Genomic DNA, 13,754 nt, shown 5'->3' on the forward strand with positions numbered 1-13,754 from the left:
GAAGGACAACCAGAGTCTTTATTCAAATAGTCCTTAGGACGGTTGCAGACGTACAGACACACGTACATATTTACACTCGTACACACCTCACAGAGCTTGAACCAATAAATTAAAACAAAAAGAGGGCGGGGGGCATTCTTTCCGTTTTTGTTTTTTTTTGTCATGTAAGAAACAGCAGCTCCCCGAGGCGAGGTGGGGCTGCAAGGAGAAGCCACAGACACAGCCCTGCCCCGGCAGGCGCAACGACAGCAGTGTGCTTGCGGGCAGGAGGGCGCCTCACACCCGGGCTTCGATGCACTCCAGTGTGACCATCTCGTCCAGCCTGCAGCCCTCGGCGTGGGCACAGTGGCTCAGGGGGGCACTTGGGCTCTCAGCACCTCTGGCGCTGGGGGTCTGCGGGCAGGGGGCCGCGCTGTGGGAGCGGGGGGAGGCGCACTCGTCCGAGGTGAGGTCGGGCACGTCGTCCGACTGGCTGTCCGAGCTCTCCAGGTCGCTCCGTATGCTCTCAGGCTGTGCCAGGGTGATGTCCCAGGTTTTGCTGGCAACGCAGTCCTTTTGCTCACAGCTTTGGTGTTTGCACGTCTGCTCCCGCTCGCCGTCCTCCTCTTCCTCCTCCTCCTCTCCCTCCTCCTCCTCCTCTTCCTCATTCTCTGCCATTTGGGTGTGGACGTGCAGCGAGTCCTCTGTGCTGCTGCCGCTGGCCAGCTGGTAGTGGCTGGGTTTGGCCTCGATGTCCACCTGGATCTCCATGTTATTGCACTCCCTGCAGAAACAAGCACCCCTGCGTGACTTCGGCTGCAGCCCAGGGCACCCACGGGCACCGCATCACAGCGCAGGAGGTTCGTGCTTCCATTCCTGCGCCGGCACAGCACCAATGCAGCCAGCAGCCGCCAGGGAGCAGCCTGCAGCCCCCACCACCCACTGCAGCGCAGACATTTCCAGGACGCCCACACCACACACCTGTCCTGCGGGTTGTAGGAGCTGATGATGGAGCCGGCCATGGCCCGCGTGCTGGCGTTGTCGCTGATGGCCCCCAGGCTGACAGAGTCCTTGGGGAAAATCTCCTTCTGCACGTCCGCCTGCACCTCCAGCCTGCGGGAAGGGAGAGTGTTGCTCAGAAATGCCTCAGGTGGTCCCCAGGGAGCACCAAACAGTCCCCGTGTGCCATGGGGGGGATGATGTGGCTGCCCCACCCCTGGAGGTGTTCAAGGCCAGGTTGGATGGAGCCCGGTGCAGCCTGAGCTGTTGGGGGGCACCCAGTCCACAGCAGGGGCTGGAGCTGGATGGTCTCTAAGGTCCCCTCCAACCCATTCTATGGTTCTATGGACAGCAAAAGGCTCGGTTCTGGCCCAGCTTGGCATAGCGGTGTTCAACACCGATGGTTCCCCTCGTTTAGTTTAATTTTTGGCTCCATTTAGGTAAATCCATCTAGTTTTCCATGACAAAGTTGAAGCAGTGTTTGTATCCATGACTCATGTAATTCCTGAGAAGAACAGCTTTCCACAGAAGCAGCACGGAGCCATGGCTCTATCTTGGCTGCCATATCAGCACGTCTCCAATCACCCAGCAGCCAAGCTGAGAAGGAAGCCATGGTGTAAAACTGTGGTGTAACCTCCCGACTTGGAAAGCAGAGCCCGACATAAAGCTGCTCAGCCAGCACAGCCCCGGGAACCCCATCCCCTTCTTCTGCCCCATTCACCTGCTGTATTTCCCCTTGCCTCCTGAGAGCACACCACCACTCAGCGTGCCACCCGACAGCGCTGCGAAGCTGGCTGTCTCACTGTAGTTGCTCTGCATCACGCTGAGCCCATCCGTGGGGCTCCCACTGGTGCTCAGCACGCTGGTCAGCCCCTCGATGCTGCTTTCGCCAATGCTGGGGTTCTTCAGGGCTCGCCAGGCGTCAGCCACTGTGGGGAGGGACAGAGGGAGTCAGGGAAATTCTTCACTCAGAGGGCAATGAGGCATTGGCAGTGCCCAGAGCTGTGGGTGCCCCATCCCTGGAGGTGCCCAAGGCCATGGATGGACCCTGGATGGCCTGAGCTGGGGGCAGCCAGCCCATGGCAGGGGTTGGGACTGGATGATCTTTAAGGTCCCTTCTAATTCTATCTAGGAGATAATTCTATCTCCTCCGGGCTAAACTGAAGTCGGCTGATGTTCAGATCTGGGAGTTATCCAGTCCCCCATCACCTCAATACAAGAGGCAGTGAGAGGGTCCTGCTTTGCCCTCCCCCCCCCCCCCCCCCCGTCACACTACCTGTGATCGGTCCATCATCTTCATCAAACTCGATCTTCACGCCCTTCCCATTGGCGGTGCTGACCCCGCAGCCCCCACCGCGGCACAGCGAGATGGGCACGACGCCGTAGACATAAGCCAGCATGATGGGGACCCCGATACCTGCAGGGCAAAGAGGAGCTGAAGACCAAGCTCTGCTGGGCAGACTCTCTGGGTTGGGACTTCCAGCAGTGCTCATGCTGGAAGGGAACCACGCAGTGCCCACCTACCAACACTGACAGCAGCGATGACCGGAGAGGCGATGACAGACAAAGTGACCCCTCCGGTAATGGCCAAATTCCTCTTGTGCTTGGAGGTTTTCTTCCCCTCATACCTGCTGTGGATCTGAGGGAAGGACAGGCAACTGGGTGAGAACGCAGACACCAGGAGACACTGTAAGCCCCTGCCATGGGGTGTGCCAAAAGGGTTCCTCCTCCCGGCTCAGGGTGGGCGCACAGTGTGACATCTGAGGGGATTCAGCCATCAGCCACCACCTCCTCTCCCCATACAAAGCCCAGGAGATAAGATAGGGCTTAGAAAAGATAACCGAATTTGGGTTCTATGAAGAGACCCACCCTCCCTATGAGCCCTAATTGCTGCTCAGATGCCCCGAGCAGAGAGAACGCCCTGAGCTCAGATCCCTCTGCTCCCACAGCATGCTTTGCCACTTTTACCTTTCTCCCAACATAGACAGGGATGCCAATGACCATAGCAGGAATGGCAATGCCAGCAATGAGGGAGATGCCCACGGGGGCGCCGATCAGCGTGCCCAGCTGCCAGAGAATCTTCTTCTTGCGACTCCACGGCTTTTTGCCCCAAAATGTACAGCCAGAGGGGCTTAAGGAAGGAAGGAAGAAAAGAAAGAAATGACATTAAAACCTGAGCAATCCCTGAGAAACCCTAAGGCAACTCCCATACGAACAAACCCAAAGCTTAGGGAGTGGGTGGACAACACTAAAAAGGTTTCTCCCCCACTAAGATTGATTTGCTCCTCAAGGTGGTTATCACACCGCCAGGACTCCGTTCAGAGAGATGGCCTTAAGGCCCCTTCCGGCCCCAGCCGTGCTGTGTTTGATAACCCAGCACACCATAAGCTCTCAAATGCCATCAGGAGGTGCGGAAGAGCCTCCATTCTACTGCAAGGTGGGAAGGAAACCCAGATCTTCGGGTCAGAAAGAGGAGAGTTTTGCCAAGGGATTCTTGGAGAGGTGTGAGGACGGAAAGCAAAGCACCTGAGGTAGTGCAGGTCGGAGATCTCCTTCATGCACAGCCAGCAGAACTCGCAGCCGCACACCGCACACGTCATGTGGTTGCAGCTCCCGTCGTTCATCTTGATGATGTATGCGCTGCAGCGCGGGCACGGCTTGATGTCGTCCGCTGCGGGGGAAGCAGGCATGGGGTTGGACGAGTGTGAGCACGGGGGGCTCCCTCCTCACACACGGAGCCTTTGCTTTCAGAGCACCTTTGCTAGCACAGAGGGTGGGGGTGGTACAACCAGTTGGTTGTGCCCTCAGTTTCTCTTTACACTGAGAAGGTAACAGCGATGAGACAGTGCCCACCGAAGCGATTTGCCTGGACAGAAAGGTCTGAGAGCAACAGCCCCTATAAAAGCCCTCTCTGGCCTTGCATGGGATGTGTTTCAGAGCATGCTTCAGTGCTGGGAACAAGTCACGCCTGCTCTGCGCTAGCCAGGATGACAGGGTAGGTCAGAGCCATTATTAAATAGCTGCACAAAGGTGACTCATGGGCCAAGAGCAGCAGAGCAACTGGGGCAGCAAGGCATGGAGGCCCCTGCCCTGGCCTTTGGGAGCAGCCGGAGGGGCTGCAGAGCCGGGTGCTGATGGTGCCCTGACAGGGTGGGGGTCCTCCACCTCCTCCTTCATTCGGGCACCATCTGGTCAGGTTATGCAATGGCTGTCTGTGCTGTGGTGTAGGCTGGCAGCCTCTCACCCTCAGCAACACAAGATCCAGCTGCTGAGAGCCCGGCTCACACCTCATTAATCACTGCACCGAATCCAGCAGGAATGGGGTGGGAAAAACCACTGTCCCAAAGAATCTCCCGTTCAGTGGCTCAGCTGCTCCTGGCTGGGATCTCCTTTAGGAGGGTGAAAAAGCTCAGGAACTGCTTTGTGCTCACTGCTGTGTACTGCAGCACCCACGCTGTCCCTCCCTGGGGCCGTGCAACCACGGCACGCTGACCCTCAGCACAGGGCTGAGCCACGTCCGGGCAGCCCCACTCTGAGCACAGGAACCAACATGACACGTACTGCAGTGTGCTGTGTCTGGGGGTAGGGAGAAATGGCCTCGCTGCCCACTCCCAGAGTCACCACAGCTATTTTTAACAAGCTCTGTGGACACAGCAGCCCCCACCAGGCAGTGCTGGAGGCTGTGGGTTGGTATGTTTTCTGTGCTTGACATTATGAACACCCCACAGTGAGCCTCCCCAAACACGGCTGGGCATTAAGGCTACATTTTACTGCAAATTGGAACTCGCAGCTGTAAGAAGCATCTATTTGTTCAACATCCAGCTCGGTAAGAAGCATTCAAGATCAAAGCAGCCACAAGCATTGCTGAGGCGGATGAGGAGAGCTGAGGAGGAAGAAACTGAGCACGTCACCCCTCCTGTCCCATTTCGCACCCTGATTTCTATAGCAGCCCACCAGGTTTGTTCTGGGGAATGCCTCCCAGCTGCACAGCTGGAGACCCTCAGCTGTGCCCCTGCAGTGGAAATGCTGAGTCATGGCCTGAAGCAGTGATGGAGCACCTGGTGGGAAGGCAGGGCCAACCAGGGGAGCTCAGGTGTGTGCAACGCAGCTGAGTGACCGGAAGGGGTGTAGCCAGGATGCACCCCTTCCCAGCCCTCATTTAAGGGCTGGCAGTGGAGGTGAGGGTGTTTCTTTGGAGCTCCCTGTGGCCTTCTGAAGGTAAGCAGCTTCTTTCCTTTATTTCTGTGCCCACAGCTGTTGCGTTTGAGCAAATCCTCACTTGCTGCAGCCCAGGCCCTTGCTGCTCTGCTCTTGTTGCTGTGCTTTCCACCCCATCACAGCCCCATGGCAGCTCCCTACCCCCACCTCGCAGCACAGAGTGACCCCACATATACAAGCCCCTACCTGGCCCGGACTCCTGCCCGTAGCTGAGCCCTGATGTGTGTTTGGTGCGCACCCGGAGCGTCTGTGCGCGCTGCTGCCGGGCCATGTCGCACGTCTGGTTGGGATGCCATATCTGCTTGCAGTGGTAGCAGAACTCCGTCTGGCAGCCGTCCCGCTCACAGGTCAGCTTGGGGCAGCTGGCGCAGCCGTAGGCAATAACTGCATAGCTGGGGAGGAAGATGTGGAGAGTCAGAGAACAGCAGAGCTGCCCAGCTCTGTGACCAGCAGAGCTGCCTGGGTACTGCGGGGCTCTACTGCAGGGTGCTGCACCACCCTGTGCTCCTCACACGTTCCTGCTCTCCAGTCCTGTGCCTCACACTGCAGGGCCTGAAATTAAGAGCTGCTAATTGGGTTACTTGGGGCAGCTTCCTTTATACAGACAGCTTGCAATATCGAGTTCTCTCCTCAATAAGCACTGGCAGCTCTCACTGTCAATTCCCCCGATCGATGCTCACCCTGCCTGCCCTCTCTGCTGATCTGGGCTCTGATGCTCCTTTCTACATCTAGCAGCTGCAGGACAGCCAGGAGTGAGGGTGGCTGTGTGGCCTGGAGGGGTTAGGAGGGCTGAAGTTGTGCCAGGTACAGTTTTAGTACTGCACAGACAATAATGATCCTGCTTCTGGATTAAGCCCAGATGGGTGTAAAACCAACAGCGTGAGGGCAGGCAGGGAGTTGGAGCATCAGCCCCTTCGGATGGCACCATGGTGTTCCTCCAAGGAAGGGTGCTCACAGGTCGCTGCACGGCGCTGACCTCCTCCCTATGGGATGAGGGCCTCCAGCACAGACTGCCAACCATCCCCAGCATTTTGGTCAGTGGTCGGAGGAGAACAACTCCCATTTAGGGTTTTATATTTAGAGCTCGTACAGCTCAAGTTGTGTTGCCTTTTCTCGGAGGCTGCAGCGTGAGAACCAGTGAATGTGTCACACCACAATGATTCACATCCCGTGGGAGTTGGAGCAACTTCTTCATGCTGGGGTACGATATAATTGCCAAAGAAACAATGCTGCTGGGCAGAGCGCGGGGCTGGAGGCACGGCGGTGGGCTTTGCATCGTGGGGAGGTGGGATGAGGGTGGTGTGGGGCGATGGCCCTGAGCCCTCCTGTGTGACTTTGGGCAGAATCCTGCTGAGCATCCTCACTGTGCCACTGCCACGCAGCTACTGCCCTGCAACACGGAGCAGCCCATAATACGTGGAGTGACTTCATGCTCCGGGCTGACGCCTTGTAAGAGATTTAGGGTTTTTCTACATACTCCCATGAGAAATGAGAAATCCTCGGCGTTTTACATTTCTCTCCTGGAACTGAAATAACAAATAGCAAGAACAAGCCCACAGGCCTGAAACCTACACAGCTTTTCTCTATGAGAGAAAGGAAGAACGGCTCCAAAGTCAAGGTCAGTGAGAAAGCAGCTCTTGTGCAGGATGCAGCAGCTGACACATCCAGCCCACCTGACCTCCCTCTGTCAAATGGGTGCTCTCTGGCTCAGCCCAATGGAGGTGAAAGGGGAAACTGACACTGAGTGCCTTTCTGAGACCCCAGCAGCTGGGGCTGCCCGGACAGCCACGGCCCCACTCTGCTCCTTGGGAGGCTGAGCCCCGCAGCATCCTCAGCCCCATTCACATTGCTCAGCCCACGCAGCTCAGTGGGCTTAAAGGTTCTGTTGTTCTCCACTGCTGCCTGATTGTAGCAGGGAGGGGGGGGAAACGCTGCAAATATAGAAAATTATGTGTATTGTGACTGATGGTGCATCCATTGCCCAGCGTTCCCATGGCAACGCGCTCCGGTGTTGTGTCGGCACTCCTCCTGCACAGCACAGCTCTTCCGTTTACGAAAGACTGCAGTAGGTGTGCAGGCACAGGATGCTGCGGGCGTGCACCGGGCTGGCAGCTTCCACTGTCCCACAGTGCAGCTCCGCACCGGGCAGCAGCGTCCTGCCCAGCAGTGCTGTGTGCCCACATTGCTGCTGGGTTTGGGTGCAGTGCCACCAGTATGGAGGGAAAGCCCGCAGTAAATAATTCATAGCCCAACTCTACATAAGCAGGAAGGAAGGCACAGGGTGGGAAGAATGGATTGAGTGATGAATTCCTCCTGCTGTTGGAGGGATGATTCCAGCAGCCTTTGTTTGAGTGCAGAGAGCCCACATGTGAGGGCATGGCTGGGTGGTGTGCTGGAGGATGCCCAGCACTGCTCCCCTCACTAATGGGCTCGTGGGTTGAGCTGTGTGACACCTGTCTGCCCCGACCCACAGCCAGGCTGCACCTGAGCCCTTTCACAGAGCTGACACCACTCTGGGCTGGATCCTTCCAAGCACAAAGCAGACAAATGTCACAGTGCCAAAGAGCTGAGCTCAGGAGCCAGGTTTGCTCCACCCCTACAAGAGGGGGCACTCCTGGTGCTCAGCCTGCACGGCCTGCCCTGCCCCGGCACCACCGGACACCCAGAGCCTGGGGCTCCTCAGATGCCTGCAAAGCTGCTGGTTGCTGCCCTCTGAAGAAACAAGCCCTTGTGTAGCACTGCTCAGAGGCCCTGCAATGGGCAATCTGGGACAGGTTAACCGGTTTGCATGGGACTGTGATGACAACACTGTGATTGCATCTTCACAGCCCTCCCACCACGCTTTCCACCCATCGCTGCCAGGTCAGACTTTCCTTTCATGTTCACACTGCCTGGAGCTGCACCTCTCACCCCTTCTGGCTGAACTTTGCAGCGCTTCTCTGAGTTCCCTGAAAAAAGGCCTTTTCCGGGCAGCTTTGCCTTAAGCGTAAATAGAAACCCAACAGAGTTTGTTCAAAGGAAAAGAGAAGAGAAAATGAAAGCCGCGCACCGATAAGTGCAGTCACCCAGTCTGGGCGGGCTGACTTCTGGACAGGCAGATATTTCCTCGCTTGGGCAACGGATAATGAGTCAACATCACTGCTCTGTGCCATGCAGTCATCCTTGCTGGGAAACAGGGACCGTCTGCAGCTCCTTCCTCCCCAGGAAGGTGCAGAGTGCCCCTGAGCACGCCCTGCTGCGATACACGTGGCGGGGAAACTCCGTGCTTCCCATTTGTGCAGAAAAAGAAAAAGCTTTCTTTTAAATGAAGGAAATGACATCCTCCCCACTAGTCTGCATTTTCACAGTCCCCAAGGCCAAATCCTGGTGCTGAGCACGGTGTGATATCTTGGTACCCCAGGCCTACCAGCTCCTCTGCACAGGCTGCTGCCTGCCACGCAAAGAGAGCCTGCAATGAGGGCTTCCCACAGCAATCTGCTGAACAGAAGTGTGCGTGACTGACAGCACAGCACGGGGCCAGAGCTGCCTGGGGAGCCGGCACCCGACCAGGGCAGCAGGTCCCACTGCTGCAGGTTGTGTTGGGGTCTCAGGATGGGAAGGGAGAACCCCGCTGGGACGGGGGACCCCTCCCCGAGCTGTGGCAGCAGCAGCCCCTACAGGAACAGGGGACCCGTCCCGAGCTGTCCCGGCACAGTCCCCCATGAGGGCAGCGCCCCCTCCCCGCACTCACCCGCAGTCGGGCGCCGGGCACCAGCGGCAGTCGGGGTCCGCAGCGAGGCAGCGGCGCAGCATGAACTCCTCGTATTTGGCCACGAGGTGCGGGGAGTCGCGGAGCAGCCGGCGGATGTCGGCGGGGTTGAGGCGCTCGCTGCACTCGGGGCAGCAGATGTTGACGCGGGACTCGGTGATCTCGATCCGCAGGTACTGCCGCAGGCAGGCCCCGCACGAGCGGTGCGGGCACGACAGCAGGCGCGGCGCGTTCTCGGCCGGCTGCCGCACCAGGCACAGCGGGCACTCCAGCTCCTCTTCGCCGCTCCCCTCCGCCGCCGCCGCCGCCGCCGCCGTCACCGGAGCCTCTTCGGGGGGCGGCGGCGGAGGGGGCGGCGGAGGGGGCGGCGGGGCCGGAGGAGCGGCGGGGGGCGGCGGCGGGGCGGCGGGCGGCGGATCGGCTTTAGCGCGGCGGCGGCCGCCCGCGGCGGAGGCGGCGGCGGCGGAGAAGACGCTCTGGAAGGAGAGGCGGCGGCGGCGGCCGGGCTTCGGGCACTTGGCGGCGGCCGAGTGGATGGAGGAGGAGCGCGGCGATTCGGAGTCCCGCTCAGAGCCCATGGCGACGGGGCGGCGGTTGCCAGGCGACGGTATGAACGAGCTGCGGGCGATCCGGGAGCGACGGGCGCCGGACACCGCGTCCCGACGGGCGCTGCAACGACAGCGGCACCGGAGCGGTGAGCGCGCCCCGCCCCGACAGGCCCCGCCCCCGAGCCCCGCCCCCCTGCGGTTTGCCCCGCCTCCCGCCCGACCCGCCAATCACGAGGCGAAGCCGCCGCCGCCATTTTAGTTGCGGGCAGCGCCTTGAGCGGGCCTGTGGAGCGGAGGGTTTGGGGGGCGGGCGGTGAGGCTGAGCTGTGGGGCTGGGGGTCCAGCGGAGGGAGTGGTGCCCACAGAGGCCCCTCCGAGCCCTTCCCCCCGCCGTGGTGGCTCTCCAGGGCCGCACAGCTGGGCTTCCCATCCCCTCCCAGGGCTCCCCTGCGCCCACGGACACCTGCAGGCCCCGCCTCTCCTCCACAGGCGAGAACCCGACGGTAAGGAGCTGCCTCCTGTGGTGGAGGGGAGGTGAAGCGGGGAGGTCTGTGGTGCCTATCGAGTGCGTGTTAAATCGGCGCCGCAGGGGCTGCTTTCCCTGCCTACTTCTCACTGGGCAGCCCGTAGTCGTTCTGTGATGAGGCGAGTGTGGCTCCGGGATATCGCCACTTCTCAGCAAAGTCCATTCGCGTTCAGTTATCACCGGGCTCCCTCCCTGGTGCAGAGGCCCCTTTCGTTGCCTCTGGCAGCAGAACAAGGCTGAGCGAGCCCAGCCCGCGCTGCTGGAAGCACCTGGGTGCTGTGCTGTGCTGGTGCCGTGCTGCAGGCACAGACCCTGAGCCTGCCTGTGCAGCAGAGATAACAGCGATGCTTCTCTGCTTGATAGAAGGATGAATGTAGGCACAGAGGGAGTAAATCACCTGTGTGAGCGCACATGTGAAACTTCCTTCCCTCCTAACGCCCCTTCAGCTCTCCCGTTACTTTCTGTGTTGTTTTTGTTAGTTCTGTGCCTGCCATATGCTCTCCTTGTAGTTCTGCCTGCTGCATCCAAGTTGTTCCCTGTCTGTCAGCCCGCTCTCACCTCTGCTACACTCTGGCATTCCAGCCACAATGCACGTGCCTTTGGCCCAGCTGCAAGCTTTGGACCATGCTTGGGATTGGCCTTGGAGTGTTAAACTCTGCTAAATGGGGATCAAGAACCCTGTTACGAGCAAGCTAGTTTAGCAAGAGAGCCAAGCAGTTCTGCAAGAGAGGCCGTGACATCACAGGGGTGCCTGGGGAGTGCTTTGCCCCAAAGTAGTGTGAGTTACTGAGCTCCATCCCTGCCCTGCTGCCAGCTCACATTACCACCTTGTGTGGACGGATGGTGAAGCTGTGATGCTTCTGATGCAGAGCCCTGATGTGTGAAAGGATCCTCTCCCCTTGCACTGGTGGGAAAGGAAGGCTAGAGAAGGAGAGGAGAGGTGTTACATCAGTGTAAATCCAGATGATGTTGAAATCAGCTGTTCCTAGCTGAAATGGGCTGGGTATGAGACGCTTTCAAATGGCTGTCGCTGCCTGTCTGCAGCCGAGACTGTCTTGGTTTGATGATTTCACTTGAAAAATCACAGTCCTGACCAAAATAGAGAAACCTGGGCAGGGCCTGTGTGTGGGACGGGGCTCCAGACAGCGCTCTGACAGCTCAGCCCTGCGTCCGTTGCAGCATAAGAGCAGACTGTAACTAATTGTGGGAAGGTTTCATCTCTAAAGCTCATGTGAGGCGGGCCTGAATTACCAGCAATGCAGCCACAGAGAGCAAAACCATCTGGAGTCCCTGAGAAAGGCATCAGCTCGTGATGTGCTGACAGGGCAGAAAGGATTCCTCATTCCCTTATATGAAGTACTGTGATACAAGTGGGACTGGGAGGTGGAAGGGGAGACCTGAGGGGCTCACGCTGATTTTAGCATCATCCTCTGCCTCCCTGCTCCTGTGCTGTGCAGATCTTTTGCCAGTCCTTACACTGCTGGGAGGATTCAGTGCTTTTAGCATGCTGGTGGTTATGGGCTTCTAACCACCACGGTCTGCATGTACCATCTGCCTGAAAACAACTCCGTGTGGCTGAGATGCTTCAGCGTGGAGTTTCCATAGCCCTGGCCAGGAGCACGTTCCACAGGAGGGAGCAGTTTGAAGCCGGTGGTTTGTTTTGATTCAAATTGAGATTTAAATCAAAACACGGCATGCAGGGCTGGGGCAGAGAGCACACGGAAGAGGGAGAGGAAAGCACTGATGGGAACGGCACTGGACTGGGAGCTGTGTCCTGGGGCTGAGGGGAAGCTGGCATCAGCCTGACTGCTGTTTGACTCAGGGACATTTTCAAATATAAACAAAACAAAAGAGGGAGAGAGTTCAAGTTCTTCAGTGAACGAATCTCAGCTCTGATTGGCAAATTTGCTCTTGCTTACGTTGGCAGAAAGCTGGAATGCTGCTGACTTCCAACCCTGCTGCTTCAGTCAGAGTAGGATTTGCCACCGGCAGCTTGCACAGCTGCCCGAAATGCTGTATCTGCCAGGGAGGCTCCCAGTAACAGCACAGGGAATGCTGCATCTCAGCACCGGTTGCGGCCAATGTGTGCTGCACTGCCTAGCTGGGGCAATGGGTGGTTGAGCTGCATCGAGCCCACCTCAGGGGCACAGGGCTGCCTTCCAGGGAACTGGCTCAGCCACCCACACCCTGAAAGCCCCTACAGAGAAAAGTGTCTGCTCTGACACAGGCTTCGGGGAGGAAGAACCCTGGTGATGTAATGAAAACTCCCCTCCGTAATTCAGAGAGTGAAAGCAGAGGCTGGCTGCCGAGAAGGGCTCGTGAAACTGCTCTCAGACTGGGAGTATTTGCATGGAGGGCACGGGGTGTGCTGTGGCTGGGAATGTTGCTTCAGTGGGGCCCTGGCAGACAAGCACTGGCTTTGGTTTGCTGCTGAGGAAACAGAAACTCCTGCTTCTACCACGTCCCCTTGGCCTGCCTCCTCCCCCCTTTCCTGGTTACTCAGATATCTGGGGAATAACTGCCTGCTGCTCCTGTCAGTGGTCTGCAGGACACACAGAGTTCAATCTGCCCGAAACCTCCAGGTCGTTTTGGCACTGATGTGTGAGTCCCTACCTGCAGCAGTCTCCTCTGGAAGCTCACAAGTCTTCTCAGAGTTTCTCCCTCTTTCCCCAAATGCACACGCAGTTATTCATGGGTCACCGGCTGTGTTTCAGAGCAGATGGAGTTCAGAGGAAATCCAGCTCAGGTTGCTGCCTTCCAAAATGGCCACATCTGGGATGAAATGGGAAAGGAGGGGAGTGGCTTTCCACCAGGAGCTCGAACTGAGGAGTTCTTCCTTGTTGCTGAACAGGAACACTCTGGAATGACTCGGCTCTGGTTTCTGGGCGGGCTGAGACCTTTGGCCCTGCTTTGGTGGCAGAGCCAGGGCTCCTGAAGGGCTCTGGGTGCACTGAGGTGCACCAATGCAAACAAGCCTGAGAGGCTGCCATAGGCTGAGGATCAAGAAGGAGGTGTGAGGGAGTCAGACCATGTAGTGCAAAGGGAGTTTAAAGCTCAGTGGTGACGTCCTGGCTCCTTGCCCCATTGCTCCAGGAGTGTGTGGGCCTCCCGTGCTCCTTCCCTAAGTGTCCCAGCTGTGCGGTGTGCAGAGCAGGACTGGCAGTTGTGGGTTGTGAGAGGTTCTCACTCTGAGAGCTTTGAGATCTGCAATGAGAGATGCTTTGTATACACGAGGTAGCAGCTGCATATCCAAGAGCTGAAGTTCACTGGGGTCATTTTCTCTGCAGCCCTGGGGAACCACTGGTTTGTAATGACAGTGCACTCTGATCATTTCTCAGATGAAGATGCCATTAGTGGACGTTTATTTCTCTCCAGGGAAGACAACAGTGGCTGGGGAGGGCTCTCCCCAGTGTGTAACTGCACACACTCTTTGGACTGATCTCGTTAGTTCATGTTCTGTTTGCCTCTTGTGGTCCTATGAGACGTGTTCAGGGAACAAAGAGATGTTTCTGTTTGATTCCCCTTTTCTCTGCAGGACTGACAAGGACTGGCATTCTTTTAAATGAAGAGCAAAAGACAGGAGAGGGGAGCCTTGGGCTCGGGAATTCAAGGCTCTTTCAATAGGATTCTGGTTTGCTCTATGGTTACACCCCCTCTCCCCTCCATCTTCTCATCCTACTCTGCTCTCTCGTAACACCCACACATACTGCATGACAATCTTCCACTCCCTGCTGTG

The 13,754-nt window shown here is 57.9% G+C and overlaps 2 protein-coding genes across 5 annotated transcripts in view; one reads left to right on the plus strand and one right to left on the minus strand.

Moving 5' to 3' along the window:
* Positions 1-13,754, minus strand: part of RNF19B (ring finger protein 19B) — a 21,442-nt gene continuing 7,688 nt past the window's right edge. Inside the window, exons 2-11 of one of the 3 annotated variants that reach the window (XM_046903600.1) lie at positions 12,632-12,790; positions 8,927-9,613; positions 5,383-5,588; positions 3,505-3,649; positions 2,947-3,109; positions 2,503-2,617; positions 2,255-2,395; positions 1,700-1,907; positions 961-1,092; positions 1-763 (exon numbers count right to left, since the gene is read on the minus strand). In XM_046903600.1, the coding sequence (XP_046759556.1) occupies positions 277-763; positions 961-1,092; positions 1,700-1,907; positions 2,255-2,395; positions 2,503-2,617; positions 2,947-3,109; positions 3,505-3,649; positions 5,383-5,588; positions 8,927-9,522 (2,193 nt within the window). In that variant the 5' untranslated portion in view covers positions 9,523-9,613; positions 12,632-12,790 and the 3' untranslated portion in view covers positions 1-276. Of the gene's footprint in view, positions 764-960; positions 1,093-1,699; positions 1,908-2,254; positions 2,396-2,502; positions 2,618-2,946; positions 3,110-3,504; positions 3,650-5,382; positions 5,589-8,926; positions 9,614-12,631; positions 12,879-13,754 lie in introns of those variants that run through there. The other 2 variants (XM_046903599.1, XM_015297865.4) reach the window with 2 other exon arrangements.
* Positions 9,750-13,754, plus strand: part of AZIN2 (antizyme inhibitor 2) — a 26,917-nt gene continuing 22,912 nt past the window's right edge. For both annotated transcript variants that reach the window (XM_046903571.1, XM_040651738.2), the window contains exon 1: positions 9,750-9,995. The gene's annotated coding sequence lies outside the window, so the exon portion shown is untranslated. The remainder of the gene's footprint in view (positions 9,996-13,754) is intronic.

This window comes from Gallus gallus, chromosome 23 (genome assembly GCF_016699485.2).
Source record: "Gallus gallus isolate bGalGal1 chromosome 23, bGalGal1.mat.broiler.GRCg7b, whole genome shotgun sequence".
In the NCBI taxonomy this organism is placed as follows: Eukaryota; Metazoa; Chordata; class Aves; order Galliformes; family Phasianidae; genus Gallus; species Gallus gallus.